This window comes from Lacerta agilis, chromosome 17 (genome assembly GCF_009819535.1).
Source record: "Lacerta agilis isolate rLacAgi1 chromosome 17, rLacAgi1.pri, whole genome shotgun sequence".
Classification (NCBI taxonomy): Eukaryota; Metazoa; Chordata; class Lepidosauria; order Squamata; family Lacertidae; genus Lacerta; species Lacerta agilis.
The window spans coordinates 15,577,981-15,600,277 of record NC_046328.1 but is presented as its reverse complement, the minus strand read 5'-3'; the positions used below and the strand labels follow the sequence as shown (position 1 = coordinate 15,600,277).

The 22,297-nt window shown below is 47.7% G+C and overlaps 1 protein-coding gene across 1 annotated transcript in view; it reads left to right on the top strand.

Annotated features, from left to right (window-relative positions):
- The window catches only part of SCARF2 (scavenger receptor class F member 2), a 42,802-nt gene that overhangs the window by 7,181 nt on the left and 13,324 nt on the right, over positions 1 to 22,297 (top strand). The window contains exons 3-9 of the mRNA XM_033174614.1: positions 4,406 to 4,507; positions 5,567 to 6,086; positions 7,745 to 7,963; positions 9,957 to 10,085; positions 16,533 to 16,636; positions 17,651 to 17,768; positions 19,181 to 19,299. Coding sequence (XP_033030505.1) covers positions 4,406 to 4,507; positions 5,567 to 6,086; positions 7,745 to 7,963; positions 9,957 to 10,085; positions 16,533 to 16,636; positions 17,651 to 17,768; positions 19,181 to 19,299 — 1,311 coding nt within the window. The remainder of the gene's footprint in view (positions 1 to 4,405; positions 4,508 to 5,566; positions 6,087 to 7,744; positions 7,964 to 9,956; positions 10,086 to 16,532; positions 16,637 to 17,650; positions 17,769 to 19,180; positions 19,300 to 22,297) is intronic.

The window sequence follows — 22,297 nt, the reverse complement described above, 5'->3', positions numbered from 1 at the left end:
GACCTGGGAGACCAGGGTTCGAATCCTCCCACTTGGCTATGAAGCTCACCAGCTGTGATCTCGGGGTCTAGTCGCTGCCTCTCAGGGTCATTTTGGGGATTAAATGAGGAAGGGGAGCAGAACCAGGTACGCCACTTTGAGCTACTTGGACAAAAGGGGTGGGTGGATGTACAATAAACAAACAACTGCCCCCTGAACAGCCCGGGTGCGGGGAGCAGGGGTTTCCACTACCCCCACCCCCGTTCACTCTTAGCAGAGTTGTCACTTGCCCAGGCAAAAATCTGGAAGAAAGGAAGCAGCAGTTTCTCCACCATTCCTTCACTGTTCTCTGTTGTCCGTAGCCAGAAGGTCCCCCCTCGGCGCTGGAACTTGGCATCCCAAGGTTCCGGCTGGAATCCTTTGTAGAACTCAGCCGAGCGGGGAGAGGGAGGCTGCACAAGTTCTCGGGACTTGGAGTCCCAAGGCGCTGCTGGGAAACTTGGAGGAGCTATTTTTGGAGGCCTATTAAATCCTCCGCCGCCGTTCCAGTTGGCTGAGGCCCCCCTTCCTTTCCTGTGGAGTAATATTTCTTGGTGCTGATCAACAGCGGCCGCCTCCTGGCCTCGGGAGCAGCCAGCCAGCCTGTGTGTGTGTGTGCGTGTGCGTGCAATTGTCCAGCTCAGTGTTCACATCTCCAGGTCAGCAGCAGACCTGCTGTAAGCCGAGGGGGGCTTCTGCCTCCTCTGGTGATGGTTCGTTTGGGGCAGAAAAAAAGGAAGCCCTTCACTCAAGGCATAGCGAAACTATGGAACTCCCTCCCCACTGGAGGCAGAGATGGGCACCAACCTAGATGGCTTTAAGAGAGGATCCGGCCAATTAATGGAGGGAAAGGCTATCGATGGGTACCAGCTACAATGGCTGTGGCTCTGCCTCCTCAGTTAAGAAGGGAGCAATGCTTCTGAATACCAGTTGCTGGAAACCGCAGGAAGAGAGAGTTGCTGTTGCACTCAGGTCCTGCTTGCGGGTTTCCCACAGACCTCTGGGCAGCCCCTGTGAGAACAGGATGCTGGACTAAGTGGATAGCTCAGGTGGTTAGAGCATGGTGCTGACAATGCCAAGGTTGCAGGTTCGATCCCCGTAAGGACAGCTGCATTGCAGGGGGTTGGATTAGATTATTCTCAGGGTCTCTTCCAACTCTACGATTCCTTTATTTATACATACATACATACATACATACATACATACCCTGCCTATTTGGCTGGGTTTCCCCAGCCACTCTGGGCGGCTCCCAACAGAATATTAAAAACACGAGAGAACACCAAACATTAAAGAAGCCTCTGAAGAAGTTTGCATGCACACGAAAGCTCATACCAAGAACAAACTCAGTTGGTCTCTGAGGTGCTACTGGAAAGAATTTTCTATTTTGTTTCGACCAAACATTAAAAACTTCCCTAAACAGGGCTGCCTTCAGATGTCTTCTAAAAGCCAGATAGTTCTTTTATTTCCTTGACATTGTGATGGGAGGGCGTTCCACAGGGCGGGCGCCACTACCGAGAAGGCCCTCTGCCTGGTTCCCTGTAACCTCACTTCTCACAGGGAGGGAACCGCCGGAAGGCCCTCAGAGCTGGACCTCAGTGTCTGGGCTGAGCGATGAGGGTGGAGACGCTCCTTCAGGTATACTTGGCCAAGGGCATTTAGGGCTTTAAAGGTCAGCACCAACACTTTGAATTGTGCTCGGAAACGTATTAGGAGTCAATGCAGGTCTCTCAGGACCGGTGTTATGTGGTCCCGGCGGCCACTCCCAGTCGCCAGTCTAGCTGCCGTGGCTTGGTGGGCCACTGGCCCAATCCAGCAAGCTCTTCTGTTGGGGCAGATGGGCGTTCTAGTCCAAAACAGCTTAAGTTTTCACAAACTGTGTGACGAAAGGGGCAGCGGTCCCCGGATGCTTGTGCCGTCACAAATTCTTTAGTCCTTAATGTGCCACAGGAATCTTCTTTTTTGCCGCTCCCTCTGGAAACGGTTGCCACGCGGGAAAGCTAGCGATGCTCCTCTGCATTTTGCCTGTGTGTTTAAAAGGCTGAATAACCAACTAATACCTCAGAGTTCTTCTAACTAACTCCCCCCTCCCCCAACTCCTCCTTTGCATGTCTGTAGCGCCTTGGCCGGATCCTACCCAAAACACTTCCACTGGGGCCAGAGTAGTGTCTCCACCGTCCATGCGGTAAGTAAGTGCTTTGCCTGCCATCTCACAGGTGATGGGAACTGGGTGTTCTGTGGGGATTATTTTATTTTAAAAAAATCTTCCTGCTGTGTGCATGCTAAACTCTCTCCTTCTCTTGGCTTAGGCTGCCGCCGCCTAATAATGTTTCTGTGCTTTTCTAGATTTCTTTCTGGTGTCCGTCTTTGGGCTTTCCGGAACCTTCTGCCTCCTTCCCATGTGGGGACTGTGTACCTGTCAATGTCCGTTCAGTGGTGGTTCCCTGGGGGGGGGGGAATGGCTCACTTTTCTCAGGGATGAGTCCTGAGAAAGCAAATGCCACAACTGGAAACCTGAAGGAAGGATGGTGTTCTCAGCAGCCTAGTCCATTAGTATTGGGGCAGGAGGGGGGGTTGCCTCTGTCTGCGGTCCCCCGTCCCATGAGTGACCTAGTCTGGAAATCTTCAGTGTGCAGCCTGCTAAAGACCCATGTCCTCATGAAGGAAGGTTGGTGCTGCTGTAAGTGAACTAGCCCTACAAGAACACCTTTTTAGGTTCCTGTCCACCTGGCTCGGCAATAGTAAACAGCACCCCCCAAATTTCAACCACTTTCCATTTCCGGTTTTTGTTCTGTAAACTAAACACACACCCCAAAAAACCATCCGACTTCTACAAATAGGGTGGTGTTTCTTTGCCTACCCCACTATTATTAACCTGTTGAGGTAAAAAATAAAAATGTATTGTGTTTGGTTTTCAAAGTAACCCAGAGAAGCTAAAAACTCTCTAGTTTCTGACACACCCCGCCTGGTTTTATTTGGAGCCATTTTAACACCCTGAAGAATATTTTATTTTAGTTCGAGTTTTTTGTTTGTTTGTTTGCTTGATTCATGAAATTGATTCACTGCTTGATAGAAAGAAAGAACAACCCTCAAAGCGTTTTATAAAACAGTCACATCAAGAAAAATTTACAACCCTGCTTTAAAACTTACAAAAGTTAGAATACCGAATCAAATTAAAAACCTTCCTCCAAAACTGTCCCTGTCACTCTCTTAATTTCCATTTTAAAACACTGCATTGTCCGCCCAAAGTGAGCTACCTTCTTTTAACCAAGAATTGGAAGGAGGGACCCCAGGGGCCATCTAGTCTGGCCCCCTGCATTTATTCATTGTAGCCCATCTTTGCTATTATCTGCTGGAGTTTCCCCACAGAGACTCCAGCGTCAGGAGGACAGTCCTGTCCACACTTATTCAGGAGCAAACCTCCATTAACACAATGTGACCTACTCCCAAGTAAACTTGTTTCTGGTTATTCATTCTCTCTCTCAGGAGCCCAGAGTGACCCAGACGCAGCCGTGCTAATACGTTCTTGAAAACCTAAACACTGCTAATAGCATTGTAAACACAGTTTAAACCGCTATTTCGCAAGGTTTAAAGCCATTCTCTCAGGGTTTGTCAGGAAGTGTCTTGCAGACACCCAGTGCCTGAGTGAGCAGGGATGTTTTAAAATGTCTCCTGAATGCCAGTCCTGAGGGACATTAGGTGCACCTCATGCGGGAGGGCATGCCACACACAGGGAGCCACCACTGAAAAGGTCTTGTCAGGGAGGTCAATGCCACCGCCACCGAGTCCTCACCTACCAATCGTAGGGTCCAAGATATTGGACGCCTGTTTAGGTACTTGGGGCCCCAATTCAGTTAGGACTTGATACGCTCATACTAGGCCTTGAATGGTAGTTCAGCGGCAGCCAGTGCAGCCTTTTCAGGACCAGTGACGCATGTTCCCTTCAAGAACATGCGCCACTATCGGACGCATTCTGCCCTAGCTGCAGCCTGCAGGACGTCTTCAAGGGCAGCCCCACATTCAACACATTGCAGTAGTCAAGCAGAAGGTCACTAGCGCATGGGCAGCTGAGGCCAGGCTACGCCAGTGTAGGAACGCTCCTAGATGGCAAACCGGCATCCTTTTCTGTAGGCATTCCTTCCAGGTTTGTTTGGTGTGTTTTTTCCCCCAATTAGATGCCTTGCACCCCTCTCTGAATTGACGCTCCAGCCAAGTTAGTTTCCTGCTGACGCCCGCTAGGGGGTCTCTGGCTTAGCTGCACCTCTGTTGGGTGCGCAAGGGTAGGGGGAGAGGCTCCCACCCTGTTTGCATGGGTATCCCGCCAGCCGTCAGTTCCACACGTCCCCGTTTTCTCAATTATCTGCTCTCTTTCTCCCCCCCCCCCCCGTAGCCGTGTGTGAGGGAAACTTCACCTGCAAGGACAATGAGGTCTGCGTGAGGCCCAACGAATGCCGCTGCCGCCATGGTTACTTTGGTGCCAACTGTGAAACCAGTGAGTACAGAGGACAGGGTTGTGTAGTGGTTACAGCGCCAGTGACTGCCTCTCAGCCTGAGCTACCTCACAGGGTGGTTGTTGGGGATTAAGTGAGGAGGGGGAGCTCCTTGGGAGAAAAGGTTGTATATAAATACAGCAAATAACAAAACAAATGTGTGGTAGGATTTGCTTTAAACCGTGACTGACAGATTTACACACACACCCCTCTGTTTTTTGAATTGGGCTTGAAATTAATAATTGAAATTTCCCCCAGCTGGCAGACACCTTTACTCCTGTCAGTGTGTGTGTGTGTGTGTGTGTGTGTGTGTGTTTTTAAATTGACACCAGTTTTAGCACCTTTATGGTTTTACTAAGCAGTCCACTGTAAACGGCTTAGAGGCCTTCTGTTCTGGTACATGGTATCTCATTTTTGTTAAATATAAAATAAAAGGGCTATTCAGATTTGACCTGTGACGTTTCAATTCTTAAAGGTTGAATATGCATATATTGAAAATTTAAAAATTGAAACGACACACAGGTAGCAAAAGCAATATTCCATAATATATATACAAGGGAAACCTCTATGTTAAGAGCTGTATTGAATGTTTATTATTATTATCATTATCACTGATTTATTAATTGCCTTCTAAATAAGATGATTTATGAAACCCAGCCAGATGGGTAGGGTATTATTATTATTATTATTATTATTATTATTATTATTATTATTACTATTATTATACTATTCATAAAAACACAACTACATCAAATATATTTTAAACAAGACTCTCCTACTGGGTGGTAGTCATTCACGTTTTACCCAGAGTAGACCCATTGAAATTCATAGCACTTGCTTAGTCATGCCCAATATACCATGCACTGTACGCATCTCTACATTTACACCCGTTGCTCTGCCTACTTTGGCCCGTGGCTCCACCCACCACCGCCATGTGGCCCTCAGAAGATGGGAATGCGGCCCTCGGTCTCGATTTTTTTTAGAAAAAAAGGTTCCCGCTCCCCCAGCCCCTGCACTAACCTTGCTGTCGTCATCCACCCCCTCCCCCATCCTCCCCACAGAGTGTCCCCGCCAGTTCTGGGGCCCCGACTGCAAGGAGATGTGCCATTGCCACCCCAACGGGCAATGCGAGGACGTGACGGGCCAGTGCACCTGCAACGCCAACCGCTGGGGACCCAAGTGCGAGAACGCCTGCCTGTGCAAGCATGGCAAGTGCGACCAGAAGACGGGCAAGTGCACCTGCGAGCCCAACTGGTGGGGCCCCCAGTGCTCCAGCGCCTGCTACTGCAGCCTCAACTCCCAGTGCGACCAGCAGGTGGGCACCTGCATCTGCCAGCCGGGCTGGTGGGGCCGCAGCTGCAACAACCAGTGCTCCTGCAACAACTCGCCCTGCGAGCAGTTCACGGGCCGGTGCCAGTGCCGGGGGCGCACCTTCGGCCCCCGCTGCGACCGCTACTGCCAGTGCCACATGGGCAAGTGCAACCAGCTGGACGGCACCTGCACCTGCGAGCCGGGATACCGGGGGAAGTTCTGCAGGGAGCCCTGCCCGGCCGGATTCTATGGGCAAGGCTGCCGGAGGAGGTAAGGAAGGGGGGGCAGCGGTCATAGAATCATAGAACCTTAGGAGACCCCCCGAGGATCATCTGGTCCAACCCGCGGCCAAGAGTCCCCTGCGAAACGTGTGTGGCGGAATTGCAAATCGTGCCTAGCGGAAACTCACGCGCCAAAAGGGGGATCAGTGCTCTGGTTTGGGGGTAGGGAGGGCCCAGAATATCCCCAAGCCCTGCCCCTGACTCCTCCCACTTAGTCACTCCTCCTCAGCTTCCCACCATGGGAGCCAGCATGGTGTAGTGGTTAAGAGCGGTGGACTTGTAATCTGGTGAACCGGGTTCACGTCTCCGCTCTTCCACATGCAGCTGCTGGGTGACCTTGGGCTAGTCACACTTCTCTGAAGTCTCTCAGCTTCACTCACCTCACAGAGTGTTTGTTGTGGGGGAGGAAGGGAAAGGAGATGGTTAGCCGCTTTGAGACTCCTCAAGGGGAGTGAAAGGCGGGATATCGAGTCCAAACTCCTCTACTACTACTACTACTACTACTACTACTACTACTACTACTTAGCTTTCCTGTAAACTAGAATGTGAGAAGAGGTTTGTACCTGGTTCAAGCCAAAAGGGGCCCATATTGTTTTCTATTTTCTTTTTGAAATAATTTTCAATTAATCTTACAAACACAAAGTTATAACAATACCAGATAGATAACCATAAATTGAGATTTCTCTGAATCTCCTGACTTTCACCCCTCCCCTCCGTGGGTCTATCTTCAGCTACATATTGTTTCGCAATCCATATATTAATATCTCTCCATATTTGTCCGCAGCATTTGTTACGTTACAAGTGTTATTAAAATCCTGCTAATGTTTTTATCTGCTTACAGTGGTCTCCTAAATAAGTTGCAAATTTCCCCCATTCTTTCTTAAAACTTTTTGGCTTCTTGGTTCCTGAGCTTTCCGGTCAGTTTTGCCATTTCGGTGCACCCCAACAGCTTAATTTGCCATTCCTCCCTGGTAGGGACTTCCATCTTTAGGCTAGTAGCATCCGTGCTGCTGTTGTCGCATACATAAAAAGTCTCTTGTGCTTTTTGGGGATCTTGGTACCTACAATTCCTAATATAAAAGCTTCTGGGTTTGGTTTGGTTTGGTTTGGTTTGGTTTGGTTTTACAAAAGTTATTTTAAACATTTTTTCAATTCATTATATATCATTTCCCAGAATGCTTTTATTACCTTACACAGCCACCACATGTGATAAAAGGTACCTATCTAGTCTAGCTTCCTGTTCTCTCAAAACAATCTCTGGAAACTGAAGCGCCTTGTGGGTTTCCATGTTCCTAAATGCTTAGCATTTTGGAGCGCGCAGAGCAAGTCCTCCTTGACTCACCCCGTTCATCTTCTCCAGAGTCACCCTAGGAGCCCGTCTTCAGTGGCTGACTCACCGCCTTAAATTCTGATTGGCTCCCATCAGCACTAAAAGAGGAGGCTTATCTGTGGCTTAAAAAACCCCTCTCCTTTCATGTTCATTGGACAGTTCTAGGATGCTAGAGTGTGGGACCCTGCTGCAGAAATAGTAACAGGTCTTCCACCCGCTGTGATCCCAGCCCGCTACACTTGGGGAGGACCAGTTGCTTTGCAGGGCTTTGTTGATCTCCCTCCCGACTCACCTGTGCCTCTCTGTGGCTTTTCCAGGTGTGGTCAATGCAAGGAGCTTCAGCCCTGCACCATTGCAGACGGGCGCTGCCTGGCGTGCGAAGCTGGCTGGAACGGCACCAAGTGCGACCAGATCTGCTCGGCAGGCTTCTACGGGGAGGGCTGTGACCAGACCTGCCCTCCCTGCAAGGACGGCCACACCTGCAACCACATCAACGGCAAGTGTTCCCACTGCAATCCTGGCTGGATCGGGGACAGGTGAGTCTAGCGAGTCTTGGGCTTGTCAAGGGCCCCGAGAGCACCAGGCTGTGAGTTGCCTTGCCTGCATCTTTATTACACAGTGCAGTGGTAGAGTAGTAACAATAATAATGATCTCTGTACTTGCTTGCCTGATGGTTACAGGGCAGGCAGATTTCAGGCTTGTCAGATCTACTTTGTTTTATATTAGATTTCCAACCTGGTGCAAAATGTATATTGTCGGAGGCAGGATGGTTCTGAACGCCAACTGTGGGGGGGGGGAGGGAGAGCAGGTTTGGGGCTTCCTGTTGAAGCATCTGGTTGGCCACTGTAAGAACAGGAAACTGGGCTAGGTGGCCTGATTCAGCATCAGGGCCCTTCTGATAACCTTAAAAGACAGAGAGGGTTCAAGTGCAGAGTGGCTCTGAGCACATTCTGAGCCCAACAATTAGTTTTCAGCACCAAAACTGGGTACTGAAGTGGAGATACAAACGTCCACTCCTAGTTAGGATTAAGAACATAACAAGAGTGTGTTGGGTCAGGCCAATGGCCCATCTAGTCCAGCATCCTGTTTGCACAGTAGCCAAGAAGGAAGGCAGGACAAGAGCACAAGTACACTCTCCAATCCTGCATGCAGTTTCCAGCAACTGGTTTTCATGGATCTGTCCATTCTTCTTTCAAAGCCACCCAACGTCACTGCTTCTTGTGGGAGCGAGTTCCACAGTTTAACTACGTGCTGCGTGGATAAGTGCTTTTTAAATAATAATAATAATAATAATAATAATCCATCCTGAATCTTCCAACGTTCAGGTCTCAATTTCAGCAGCCCGATTTAGAAATATATCAATGTTGCTGCTGCTGTTATCAGGAGTTGGAAACGCTTACTAATCTACTGCAAATCAGGCAGAGATCTGTCGGCAGATCCTGATCTGTTTTCCACCCACTTGTGGTCAAGGCAATGAACTGCTGGAGATGGTGATGTGAAAAGCCATGTCAATAAGCTAAGAAGCAGAAGCAAAAAGCTGTTCTTAAAAAAAAAAGTTTTATTATGTAAAGATTGTTGTGATACAAAACAAACAAACAAAAAAGAAAAGTACACATAGCATCTCCACTTTCAGCTCATAGGGTCTTTTTTACAGTCTGTTTACATTGTCATATATGGGGGGGGGGAGAAGAGAGGGGTTGGGGGATGATTATCTGTTCATTCTATAGCACAGTGTTTGTGCAGGGTTTTTATGTCAGTGTCTCATGGTGCGGCCCTTTATTTATATAGTTATCTTTTTATTGGTGTTGTGAGAGATTGGAGGATCCAGGGTTTGCTTGGTTGTGTTTGGTTGGTTGCAGTATGGTTTGTTTGTATGTGGGGAGGGTGTTGTTGTGTCAGCCATATTGATCTGTATGCTGTTGGAGGAGGGATAGGCAATAATAATAATAATAATAATAATAATAATAATAATAATAATAATAATAATAATAAATAACAACAACAACAACAACAACAACAAATTATTTATTTATACCCCACCCATCTGGCTGTGTTTCCCCAGCCACTCTGGGCGGCTCCCAATCAAATATTATTATTATTAATAATAATAATAAAGCGACAAAACGTCAAACATTAAAAGCTTCCCTAAAGAGGGCTGCCTTCAGATGTCTTCTAAAAGTTGTATAGTTATTTATCTCCTTGGCATCTGACGGGAGGGCGTTCCACAGGCTGGGTGCCACTACCGAGAAGGCCCTCTGCCTGGTTCCCTGTAAGCTTTACTTCTCACAGTGAGGGAACCGGCAGAAGGCCCTCGGAGCTGGACCTCAGTATCCGGGCTGAACGATGGGGGTGGAGACGCTCCTTCAGGTATATTGGGCTGAGGCCGTTTAGGGCTTTAAAGGTCAGCACCAACACTTTGAATTGCGCTCGGAAACGTACAATAGCTGTTGTGCTGAAAGCTGCTCTGAGAGCGGCTGTTCCTTCTTGCTGCCCCCCCACTCCCCGCTCACCATCTTGAACTTCCTCCAGGTGTGAGACCAAGTGTCGCAACGGGACCTACGGCGAGAACTGCGCCTTTGTCTGCAACGACTGTTTCAACGGCACGTGCGACTTCGAGTCGGGGCGCTGCCTCTGCCGGCCAGGCTTCCAAGGAATTTGGTAAGTGACTCAGCGCCCCAACGCAAGGGTCTCCATTCTGCTCGTTTAATTATTCCTGTACAGACCTGCCACCTGCTTCCCAAAGAAGAAGCCCGGATAGCTCAGCTGGCTGCAGCGCAGTGCTGATAATAATAAGATTGCAGGTTCGATCCCCATTTTGGGACAGCTGCGTATTCCTGCGTAGCAGGGGGTTGGACTAGATGATCCTCGGGATCCCTTCCAACTCTATGTATCTGTGCACGGTACGTTTAAAATGCTAAATGTTACAAATTCAACTAAATGAAGCAAAACAAAAAAACAAACCCTTTCTACAATTGTGCGGCTGATATTCCACAAAACAGTTATCACTTGTTTGACCCCGTTTATGAATTGCTTCCCATAAGGTACGTCGAAGCAATTTTGCAAGGGAAGCAGTTGAAAGCCGTTCCCTGTATGAGAACGTTGGCCACTGCGAGAGAAGGATGCTGGAGTAGATGGGCCACTGGTCTGATCCTGCAGGCTCTTCCGATGCCCTTATGTTCTGAAGTCTGTTCTACCAGGTTTTGTTGTGGGTCAGGTGTAACTAGAGAAAAGTGAAAAGCTAAACAAAAAGAGCCCTATAGAATCAGTTGGGCTGCCATTGGGCTTTCTCCTCCCAGGCCATAACAATGTGTTTGTGTTGGGGGTGTTTAAAAATAAATAAATCTCGTGATTCCCCCCACCACCACCAAACACCAACCCAGGGAAAGAAATGAAAGTGTTTTTGCAGCTGACCCTCTGAACTTTGCTTTCTTTTGCACTCATTTAAAGATGACTTGGAAGATCAAAGTGTCCCCCAGAAAATCGCCCGTGTCATTTTCTTAGTTTCTGGAGGTTAAGAGGAGCTGTGCTGGATCAGGCCCAATGCCCATCTAGTCCAGCATTCTTCTTCTTTGGCGATCACTCGTAGCCAAGTAAGATTGTCTTCCATAAACACAGTTTTAAAAGAGAGTCCGTAAGTGACTGTGGAGGCCAATTCTGGATCCACACATCCTTCCAAGTGGGGACATAGGTTTCCAGGCAGGAGTTGATCATGGTGAGGGTTTGCCAAGCGTGCCTTCCTCTTAGCGTGTTTCTCCCTTGTGTCCTGAGTTCGAGCGTCTTCAAAGTCCATGACACCTTTGGTAAAGGCTGTTCTCCAATTGGAGCGCTTGCAGGCCAGTGTTTCCCAGTCGTCGGTGTTTATACATTTTTTTGAGATTTGCGTTGAGAGAGTCTTTGAACCTCTTTTGCCGACCACCAGCATTACGCTTACCATTTTTAAGTTCGGAAGCATTTCTGCAGAGGCAGAGCGTGGTCATCATGGTTAGTAGCCACTGATGGCCCTATCCTGCAATCCTCTTTCAAAGGCATCCAAGTTGGTGAGCGTCACTACCTCCTGTAGCAATGAGTCCCACAGTTTAACTATGCGCTGGAAACATTACAAAGTTGCAAAAAAAGGAGCCAATTGCAAGTTTGCCCACTGAATCCCAAGTCATTTCCCAATTATGTAAATCTTTTAAAAAGACGTTTTCAAAAACGGCATCATGTTCTTTCTCTCTGCCTCCGGATCTGGATTTCTTGTCTCCTGGGAATTAAGGGAGAAACCAGCTTTTTATTGCTGCTGCAGTTCTACCGAGAGCTGGCCTGATTACATTTGGCTGCTTAGGCTGTTTCCAAGGCTCAATTTGGGCTCAGTGAACCATACCAGGTTTTTTTTTTGGGGGGGGGGGGTAGTTCCAGTGGGGCGTCTTGCTGTCTTCTTCCTGAGCTCTGTTAGCACAGCCCACTCTGCAAGTTTTGCCTTCAGACCATTACTCATCACTTCCTCTGTCAGCTCCAATCTGCAGCGAGGCCTTGCTTGCATTTTTTTTCCATTTCTTGACAAATACTTGGTATATTTTCAGCACAGCAAGCACTTTCTCTCTGGAAGTGTATATGGGAACTTCTCCCCCACTTTCTCAGATCTTAGTATATGTGCCAAAAGTCATGTGTCTGTCACTGGATGACAGCCGTTCCATTTGTTGTTGTGCGATGTTAAGAGCCCTCGTATCCAGCATGTGCAATTCTAGCGTTCGGGAGGAGCATTGCTCAGTGGTTATAGAGCATCCGCTTTGCATGCAGGAGGTCCCAGGTTCAATCCCCAATGGCACCTCCAGGGAGGGCTGGGAGCACCCGCTGCTTGAAACGCTGGAGAGCTTCTGCCAGTCAGAGTTGGCAGTACTGAGGTAGAGGGACCAGTGATGTGACTGAGTATACGGCTGCCTTATACAGTGACGGGGAAGAGTGGCAACCGAGCACATGATTTATATGAAGGAGGTCTCAGGTTCAATCCCTGGCATCTCCGGGTAGGGCTGGGCGAGACTCCCTGCCTGGAGAGCTGCTCCCAGTCAGTGCTGACACCAGTAGGCTAGATGTTGATGCTTGTTGCACACAGCAGCCCTGGCAAACGGAGGAACCTGCGCGGCTTCGGAGCTGTGTCAGCAGATGGAAAGCCCTGAGCATGCTAAAAATAAGATTTGGTCAGGAGTTACTCATCAGCTTGCTTGCTGGCTACCGAGAACGGCTGTGTGTTCAAACGGGCTCCGTGGCGTGATTGTTTTGCAAGCGAAAGCTCTTCCTCTCTTCCTTTTGCGGTTCTTTTCTCTCCACCAACGAAAGCTGGAAGTAGAGATTTATGCGTAGCTTCCTTGGAAAGGAACACAGAGCAAAGTGTCCCGTTTGTCTGAAGAGGGGTCTTTGTTTCGATTTGGGTTTTGGTTGTTGTTTTTCCATCACAAAAAGCTGAAGGATAGTTCATAGACCTCCTGCGGGTGGTTTCACTGCCTCCGCCATGCAGCCATTGCACTGAACAGAATTTGTGCCAAGGAGAATGGGCGCTGCTGTTTTGTTAATTTATTGAACAGGATTTTTATTTATATTGCCCCTTTCTAGAACAAACAATAACGTAAGACCCTGGGACTTACGCTCTTTCCTCTTAAAATAAAGCAAGGGCAATATCCATTCTAAATAGACCTGCTTGCATTTCAGCTGAGCTTCCTTCTTCCGATGACCCTCCAAATTTGTTTTGGGTGTTCCTTCAACCCTCTGGAGCAGATTTGGGGTGGCAAAGAGGGAGGAGAGGGAGAGGAACTTCTGTTGTGCATGCAAAAATCTTTGCACTAGTACAGTGTTTCCCAAACGTGGGTTTCCAGCTGTTTTTTTCAGACTACGATTCCCATCATCCCTGACCACTGGTCTTGCTAGCTGGGGATGTTGGGAGTTGTAGTCCAAAAAGAGCTGGAAACCCAAGTTTGGGAAATACTGCACCAGTAGCTCTCTTTAACTGGATGCCTCCCCAGGATTCTAGTCCTCATGGTTCAGAATAAAAACCTGGTTTAAATGGGAACATAAGAACCTGCCTTCTGCCAAGTCTGATCATTGGTCCACCCAGCTCAGTTTTGTCCACACTGACTGGCAGCAGCTCTCCATTCAGCACCATGTTTTAAACTATAGTTCCCATCAACCCAGCACCATACAGACATACTGGCTGGAGCTGATGGGATACAAAGTCCAAAAACATCCAGTGGGCGCCAGGTGAGCAAGGATTGCTTTATTTTTATAGATATATAAACATTTTATTTGATTTTACAAATACAAAATTCCAACAATATTACAATTACACTCAAACATGCAAGATTCTCTTGACTCTCAGACTCCCCGCCCCCCATGGATCTTTATGTTATCCTTTTTCAACTGCATATTATTTCATCCTCTATATTTTAAATCTATTATCCAAAGTTTTTGTTAACGTTGCAAGTGTTGTGAAAAACCTGCTGATGTTTTCATTTGTTTACAGTGGTCTCTCAGATAAAATGTAAATTTCTCCCGTTCTTTTCTAAAGCTTTCGTCCTCTTGATTTCTGATTCTTCCAGTCATTTTTGCCATTTCTGCATATTCCAGCAATTTAGTTTGCCATTCCTCTCTGGTAGGGACTTTTGTCTTCTTCCCATCTCTGGACTGAAAGCATCCTTTTAGCCCACAGCAAGTCCTGCTTTGAAAACCACCTGGACTCCTGACCGTCACCACCTTTTGTGGCAGCAGATTCTGCAAATAAATTCCACGTTATGCGAATAAGTCCTTTAGAGCAGGCCTGCTTGCAGCTGCTCTGCGGGCCGTGAGTGCCCCGTACCCTTTTCTCTGCCAACAGGCACGTGGCACCGGGGAGGCAGGGACCCTAGCCAGCGGGAGAGCTTTGGATGTTCAAGAGGCATGAAAATCCCTGAGAGAATCTGATGGCTGTGGAACAGCAGCAGCTGCTTTCACCTGACGTTCAGCCAGCAGCTTTGCAGCCTGGATCTTCCTTTAGCTTCTCTGCTTTATACTGAGTAAGAACCTCGGTCCATTAGAACATTGGAAGAGCCCGGCAGGATCACATCAGCGGCCCAACTAGCCCAGCATCCTCTCCTCACAGTGGCCAACCAGACGCCCATTGTGGGAAGCCCAAAATCAGGACCTGAACACGAGGGCAGCCCTTTCCCCACTGCTGATTCCCAGCAGCTGGCCTTCAGATGCAACATGCTCAATACTGTCTGCGTTGACCGACAGCAGCTCTCCAGAATGCCCTTTTTTATTTTTTGACAGCTGTCTTTGCATAGCTTTGCTGTATAGAAAGGGAGCAATCCATAGCCTAGTGTTGAATTGACACACATTTAATTGGGATGTAACCCATTCCTACGCACAGACAGGTGATCATAGACCTTTATTATTATTATTATTATTATTATTATTATTATTATTATTATTATTATTATTATTCTGACAAAGTAACAATCATACATAAATAAGAATAAAAATGTCCACCCCACCACCGAGACCATTCCATTGCAACCATCCAACCTCCCAAAATTTCAACACCCCTTGTGATGGTTTGACCCCTTTCCATTTTAACAGTACAAATTCTACAAACACCCTCCATATCTCCTCAAAATCATTTCTCCTGCTTATTCCCCCCATCTTACCTTAATGGCACATGTTGATTTATCATCAATAGCTATATCCCACACCTCTTCATACCATTCTTCCATTTTATATTCTGCTCGCCCCTTCCACTTCCTAGCTATCATAATTCGTGCAGCTGTCAATAAATTTGTGAACAAGTCCTTCCTAGCCTGAGAACCTTCCGCCCCCATCGACAATTGATAATAATGCTTCCTCTGGGCATTCGGTCAGCTTTAGATAGGTGATCATAGACCTTGAAGGCTGGGTTGTGGCCTTGAGTATATCAGTTTTCTTTTCTGAAATTCAGCATGTTTCTAGTCCTTATGGCCAGGCATGGTCTTATCATTCCATTTCCCTCTGTCTCTCCTAACCCTTATTTTGTCTTTCGGCATCACCTGGAAATTACGACATTCTGATATGCTTTCCATTTGGACACTCTTGGGGGATTTAATAGCCACCCCTGCTTCTGGAGGGGAGAGCAAAGGGTGACCTGCCTACCTTCTCTCTCTCTTTTCCCCCACTCACCTGATAATTCCTTCCTCAGGTGTTGTGGCAATGTTGAGGGAGGCAGGAGAGGACATATTGTTTATTAATATCCTTCCTAACTTGCCCTAGCAAGTTCTATAACTTAGCTGGTTGCAAGCTTGTTTGAGCTTCTCAATATAGATTCCTGGTTGTTGTTGTTCAGTCGTTCAGTCGTGTCCGACTCTTTGTGACCATGGACCAGAGCACGCCAGGCACGCCTATCCTTCACTGCCTCTCGCAGTTTGGCCAAACTCATGCCAGTCGCTTCAAGAACACTGTCTAACCATCTCATCCTCTGTCGTCCCCTTCTCCTTGTGCCCTCCATCTTCCCCAAAATCAGGGTCTTTTCCAGGGAGTCTTCTCTTCTCATGAGGTGGCCAAAGTACTGGAGCCTCAACTTCAAGATCTGCCCTTCCAGTGAGCACTCAGGGCTGATTTCTTTAAGAATGGATAGGTTTGATCTTCTTGCAGTCCATGGGACTCTCAAGAGTCTCCTCCAGCACCATAATTCAAAAGCATCAATTCCTGGTAAGATCAATTCCTGGTAAGATCCCTTATTTCCCCGTTAAAAGAATAAACACGCCACAATCTTATTTAAGGTATATAAAAGACGTTTACTCACATCATCATCAGTTCACAGTTGGATCCCTGAAGGCAGACTATCCCATATGGAGATAGTCTCTTTGTCCACTGTTGTCTGAAAAAAAGCTGCTCCGATGAAGAGAGGAAGTCAAAGAGAGTGTGTGTGCTGCGTGCCTTGTGCTTTTGTTACCTGCACAGGTAAGGTCACGCCCACCTCTAGTCACATGCAAAAGGAAGTATGTCCTAGCCCAGGAGGAAACAGGAAGTTTTCGACTGGCTGGAGCAAACATCCCCTTTGCATGTCCACTCTAGGCAAACAAGGAATGTTGTACTTGACTGCTACTTATGTATCACACCCCACAGGTGTAACGTGACGTGCCAAACTGGTCACTACGGGGTGAACTGTTCGGAATCCTGCAAGTGCCACGAAGATTCTTGCGACCCACTGACTGGATCCTGCCACATGGGTAAGTGGCTTGGGGGAACAGACATCACCAGCATCCATCAGCTGAGTCGAGTCCTGGGCTGCTAGTTCTGAACTGTTTCCATTGGGAAGTTTGGAGTCTGCAGAGTTCTGTGGCAAGACTCCCTCTGCAGGCTAACAGTTCGCGACTAGTTTCCTTCCTACCTAACTAGGGATGAGAGATAAAATTGATTCCATCTGCATCCAAAGGCAAACTTAACTAAATTCACCCTTTATTTAAATAAAAAATAAAAAAAAATAGGCGAGTCGAAACACAGCTATGCTTCAAATTTTCGCCCTTCTCTTAATTTTACAATGCAGTTCTCCAACCAAGTCGGATAAATGCATAAGTTTGTGAAGGTGACATAGGAAAATGCATCATATTAGGGGGAACTGTTTTGACAAAATATGCCCATTAGGCAATTTTGCATCCAAAAATGTAGTTTAAGTAGAAAGACATGCCAAAATGCTGTTGAATTTGCATGAGGACTTTCTTATTTTTTAATTTAAAAAAAAATATGTAAACTGATGTGGAAATGCGGAGAACTGAATTTAAGATTGAGAAACTGAAAGCAATTGGAATTATATGCCCGCTGAACTGCTTAGAACTGCAGTGTCCGTTCTGCACTTTCAAGGAGTTAATCCTTTGGTGTGGCAGCACCTACACTGTGGAACTCCCTGCCCCTTTACAATCAGGTAGCTGCCATCGCTGTGTTTTTTTTTCCCCAGCACCTGCGAAAAACCTATTTTGCTTATTCCAGCAAGCTTACCCAGATGTGTAAAGCTGACATGCATTTTAATAGGTTAATTTTATTTTTAAATGTGAGGTTGTTGTTTCTGCTTGATTTGATTTTTAACTCTGACTTCGATCAATCATTTACGGTAAATGCATGTTTTATTTCTGGGAACTGCCGTGAGGTTTTTTTGTTTTTTTTACAATGGAGTGATGTACACATTCCATTAAATAAATAAAATAAAACAAGAGGGGGGTGTTGTTTCTCTCCTGATTCCATTTCAGAGGCTAACCAGCGGATGGGTGTCATTGGAGCCGGTGCCCTGTTGGCCTTCCTCCTCCTCCTCCTCCTCTCCCTCCTGTGTTGCTGCTGCGTTTGCCGCAAGAAAGACCACTCTCGGGAGTAAGCATCAACGCTGGGAACCCTAAGCCCATTGGCGGGGGGGGGGAGCTACTCAGGCTCCTTGGTGGGGAGGAGGGAGGGTTATTGAGGGGGCCTGGTCCGCTTCTGCCCAAGGTTTCTGCATTTGGGACTTTTCAGTTTAGAGAAAAGGTGAGCAAGAGGCCACATGATAAGGAATAAAATTGTACATGGCAGGTGGAGAAATGTTTTCCTCCCTCTCACATCACCTTAGAATAATGTTGGAAGATTCAGAACAGATAAAATTTGAGTCCTTCCCGTGGCTTCTTAAATTATCGTACTCCCTGCCACTTGTCGTTTAATGGTGAATTTTGGGTATGGTGGAGATGCAAAAAGATTTGGTTTATTATGAAAGATTCAGGAGGAAAGGACTCACAATAGGACCCACAAAAGGGAGGAGGGAAGTCCAGGAGATTCTGTGGAATCTTGTTCTTTTATAATGTATGTTGATATGTGATTGTAAAATTTTAATTTGAAAAACCAAATAAATAAATTTACAAAGATATGGCAATCCCTACCACAGGAGGCAGTGGTGTCCACCAAATTGGGTAAGTTTAAAAGAGGGTAGGATGAGGGGGCAAGTCTGAGGGTCTCAGCCCAGTATACCTGAATGAAGGAGCATCTCCACCCGCATCATTCAGCCCAGACACTGAGGTCCAGTTCTGAGGGCCTTCTGGTGGTGAGAAGTGAGGTTACAGAGAACCAGGCAAAGGGCCTTCTCGGTGGTGACGCCCGCCCTATGGAATGCCCCCCTATCAGATGTCAAGGAAATAAACAACTATCTGACTTTTAGAAGACATCTGAAGGCAGCCCTGTTTAGGGAAGTTTTTAATGTTTGAATTTTTATCACGTTTTTAATATTCTGTTGGGAGCCGCCCAGAGTGGCTGGGGAAACCCAGACAGATGGGCAGGGTATAAATAATAAATATAATAATCATCATCATCATCATCATCTGTTTGTTGGTGGGTGGGTGGGTGGTTGTTTTTAAAAGCGTATCCCTGCAATTAAATAACTAGCACTGCAGAGGTCCCAGCCCCCTCAGGTTGTGCTCCTTTTTTACTTGCAGGGAGCTTTTTTCACATGGGGTGGGAGCTTCAAATGATGGATTCTCCTTCCGCCACCTCAGAACTCTACTACTTCCTCATTGTGCTTGCCCATGTTGACCAGACACAGTGCCAGGAGATTCACAGAACTGTAGAATTGGAGGAGCACCTACTCCAACCCTCTGCAATGCGGAAAGAGGGGGCAACCCTAACAGAGGACAGTACAGCAAAGTGATGGGGGCCTTCGTCACGCTACCCACCAGAACAACCGTGGTCCCAGTCCATCTGCATCCACGCTGTTAACTTCTGCCAGGAGTCTAACCCAAAATGCCCATCTTCCTCTCTTGCAGCTCAAACCAGGACCCACCCCACAAGAAATCCCCGAGGCGTCTTTGTGGGAGGTTCAGCCGCATCAGCATGAAACTTCCACGCATCCCTCTTCGCCGCCAGAAGCTGCCAAAGGTTGTCGGTAAGGACCGGCCCCGGTTGTCCCCCCACCACAAGCCCCGTCATTATGTGTTCCCCACATCCTGTTAAGGGCCCCATAACTAACCATGGTTTGCATGTCTGACATCGTGGCGTCAAGATCCCGGTGTAGACAAACGAATGATGAACAGGCGTGCAAGATTCAGAATTCTTGTCACGGTGGCACAGAGACTTAAACTAGGTTTGCAAATGTGTCAGGATCCATTCTGACAGTTCAGTCAGCACCCCTGTGTCATGTCTTTGAATGGCTAAGTCCAGCCTGGCAGAATTAATCAGGGTTTGTTTTCTTGCAGCAAACCACAGTGTGAAGCCATGGTTTGCTGTTAGCTCACAAACCATGGCTTGTTCCTAGCTACGGCTTTGTGTTATGTCAGAACGCACCGTCAGCCTTGCCTGACTGTGTGTTGTTGTTTTCTGCTACACCAAGATGCTCAATCAAGCTACAGAGGCGCAAGGCAAGAGGGTTTGGAGAAAGAAACCATGCCTGGTCTGTGAGACGATTCATGGCTTGTTGGCTTGAACAAACCACAGTTGAGGCAGCCGTGTCTTAAATATGGGTGAGAATACAACCATAGAACAGGCTGCTTGGCACTGTGATTTCAACATGATCACTATGCGATCCCTGATTGGCTGGGATTTTAGCAGTGAGGAAGCCCTTTCAAGATTTTATTGGGGAGGGGTTAATGGCTACAAAGCAGCAGCAGACCAGGGAAACTATGGCTTGCAAACAGGCATGGGAAATTTGCAAAAAAGAAGGGGGGGCTCATGGACCTCTCTGCCGCAGTCTTTGCTCCAAAGATTAAACTTTGTGAAGCCTTTGGCTCAACTCTGGTAGAAACATGATCCTGTCCCGTCTTTTAAGCAATTTCGAACTGGTCAGGATTCTTCTGCACTCAGCTTTTCCAAGGGCTGCCACCCCCCATCTCGGTCAGGGGAGCACAGTGGTACATCCCTGGCGCTGAAAAGCCTGCGGCTCAGAGCAGCAGCAACCATTTCCCCGCTGAAACGATAACAAGCGCTGTGTTTACAGAAGCGCCGCTGGGTTGAGTTTCCCCCCCTCTTCTCTGAATAGAGGCTCCTTCTGTGAAGCAGAGGCCCAGGCTGAATGGGCCTGTGTTTCTCCATTTCCTGGCACTTCCCTGCTGCTTGGGGCTTTTGTATAAACGGGGCAGCGAGAGGCTCCCCTCTTGGCCTCTGCTGACTTTGGAGGCTGGAGCTGCTGACTGCTGCCTCCGCCGGAATCAGCAAAGAGCACCCTGGGTTTGGACAGAGGCACTTCTGGGTCGGTTCTGTATCCAGGGCAGCTGTCTACCAGCTCCATCTGATATGCCGGCTGAGACCCTACGTGCCTGCACAGTCTTGCCAGAGTGGTGCATGCTCTGTTTATTATCTCCCACTTGGACTACTGCAATGCACTCTACATGGGGCTACTTTTGAAAGCAACTCGGAAACTACAACTAATCCAAAATGTGGCAGCTAGACCGGTGACTGGGAGCAGCCGCTGGAACCATATAACCCCAGTCCTAAAAGATCTACATTGGTTCGTACGTTTCCAAGCACAATTCAAAGTGCTGGTGCTGAGCTTTAAAGCCCTAAACGGCCTCGGCCCAGTATACCTGAAGGAGTGTCTCCACCCCCATCGTTCAGCCCCAGACACTGAGTTCCAGCTCTGGGGGCCTTCTGGCGGTTCCCGCACTGCAAGAAGTGAAGTTACAGGGAACCAGGCACAGGGCCTTCTTGGTAGTGGAGCCCGCCCTGTGGAATGCCCTCCCGTCAGATGTCAAGGAAATAAAAAACTATGTGGTGGTTTAGAAGACACCCAAAGGCGGCCCTGTATAGGGAAGCTTTTAATGTTTGATGTCTTACTGTGTTTTAATTTCTTGGAAGCTGCCCAAAGTGGCTGGGGCAATGTGTCAGATGGGTGGCTTATAAATTTATTATTATTATTATTATTATTATTATTATTATTATTATTATTATTATTATTATTCCCAAAGGGGGTGAAGGACCATTTGTGCAAGAGTGGATAGCCCAGCTCAGAGCAGTTCTGCTCCCCCCCCCTTTGCATTGCTTTTTGCTGTCTGCTAAACTAAACTAAGGGACGCGGGTGGCGCTGTGGGTTAAACCACAGAGCCTAGGGCTTGCTGATCAGAAGATTGGTGGTTCGAATCCCCGCGACGGGGTGAGCTCCCGTTGATCGGCCCCTGCTTCTGCCCACCTAGCAGTTTGAAAGCACGTCAAAGTGCAAGTAGATAAATAGGTACCGCTCCGGCGGGAAGGTAAACGGCGTTTTCGTGTGCTGCTCTGGTTCGCTAGAAGTGGCTTAGTCATGCTGGCCACATGACCCGGAAGCTGTACGCCGGCTAACTCGGCCTATAGAGCGAGATGGGCGCTGCAACCCCAGAGTCGTCCACAACTGGACCTAATGGTCAGGGGTCCCTTTACCTTTTTTAAACTAAACTAAAAGCAATAGGAACAGTGCCACACTTCCTCCCAGTGTGTGTGAGACCCCCTAGATGAGGATGAAGATGGATGCAGCAAAAACAGCATCAGCACCAGGTGTGGGAAACTTCACCTCCTTGCTACCTGGCTGAGGTCAAGTTGGAAAAGGTTCAGGAAAGGTCGACCAAAACCATCAAGGGGATGGAGCGATTCCCCACTGATGAAAGGCTGCATGCAGAGTTTGGGAGTTTTTAGTGGAGAGCAGGCACGTCCAACTCTCTAGACAACCGCGATCTACTCCCAGTATAATAAAACTGGCAATGATCTACCCATTGCCATTGCCAAGAGTTGCCGAGCTTTTGGGGGGGGGGCAGACTAGATTTGTTGAGCCTTTTAGGAAGGATTAACAAGAGTTGTTGAGCTTTCTTTTGGCAGGGGGGGGGATTGCATTAAATCAATCACCAAACAGTCCAACGCCCTCCCTCATCCCCCCCACTATGCCACCACCGCTAGGAAGACAAGCTTTCACAATGGCGGCA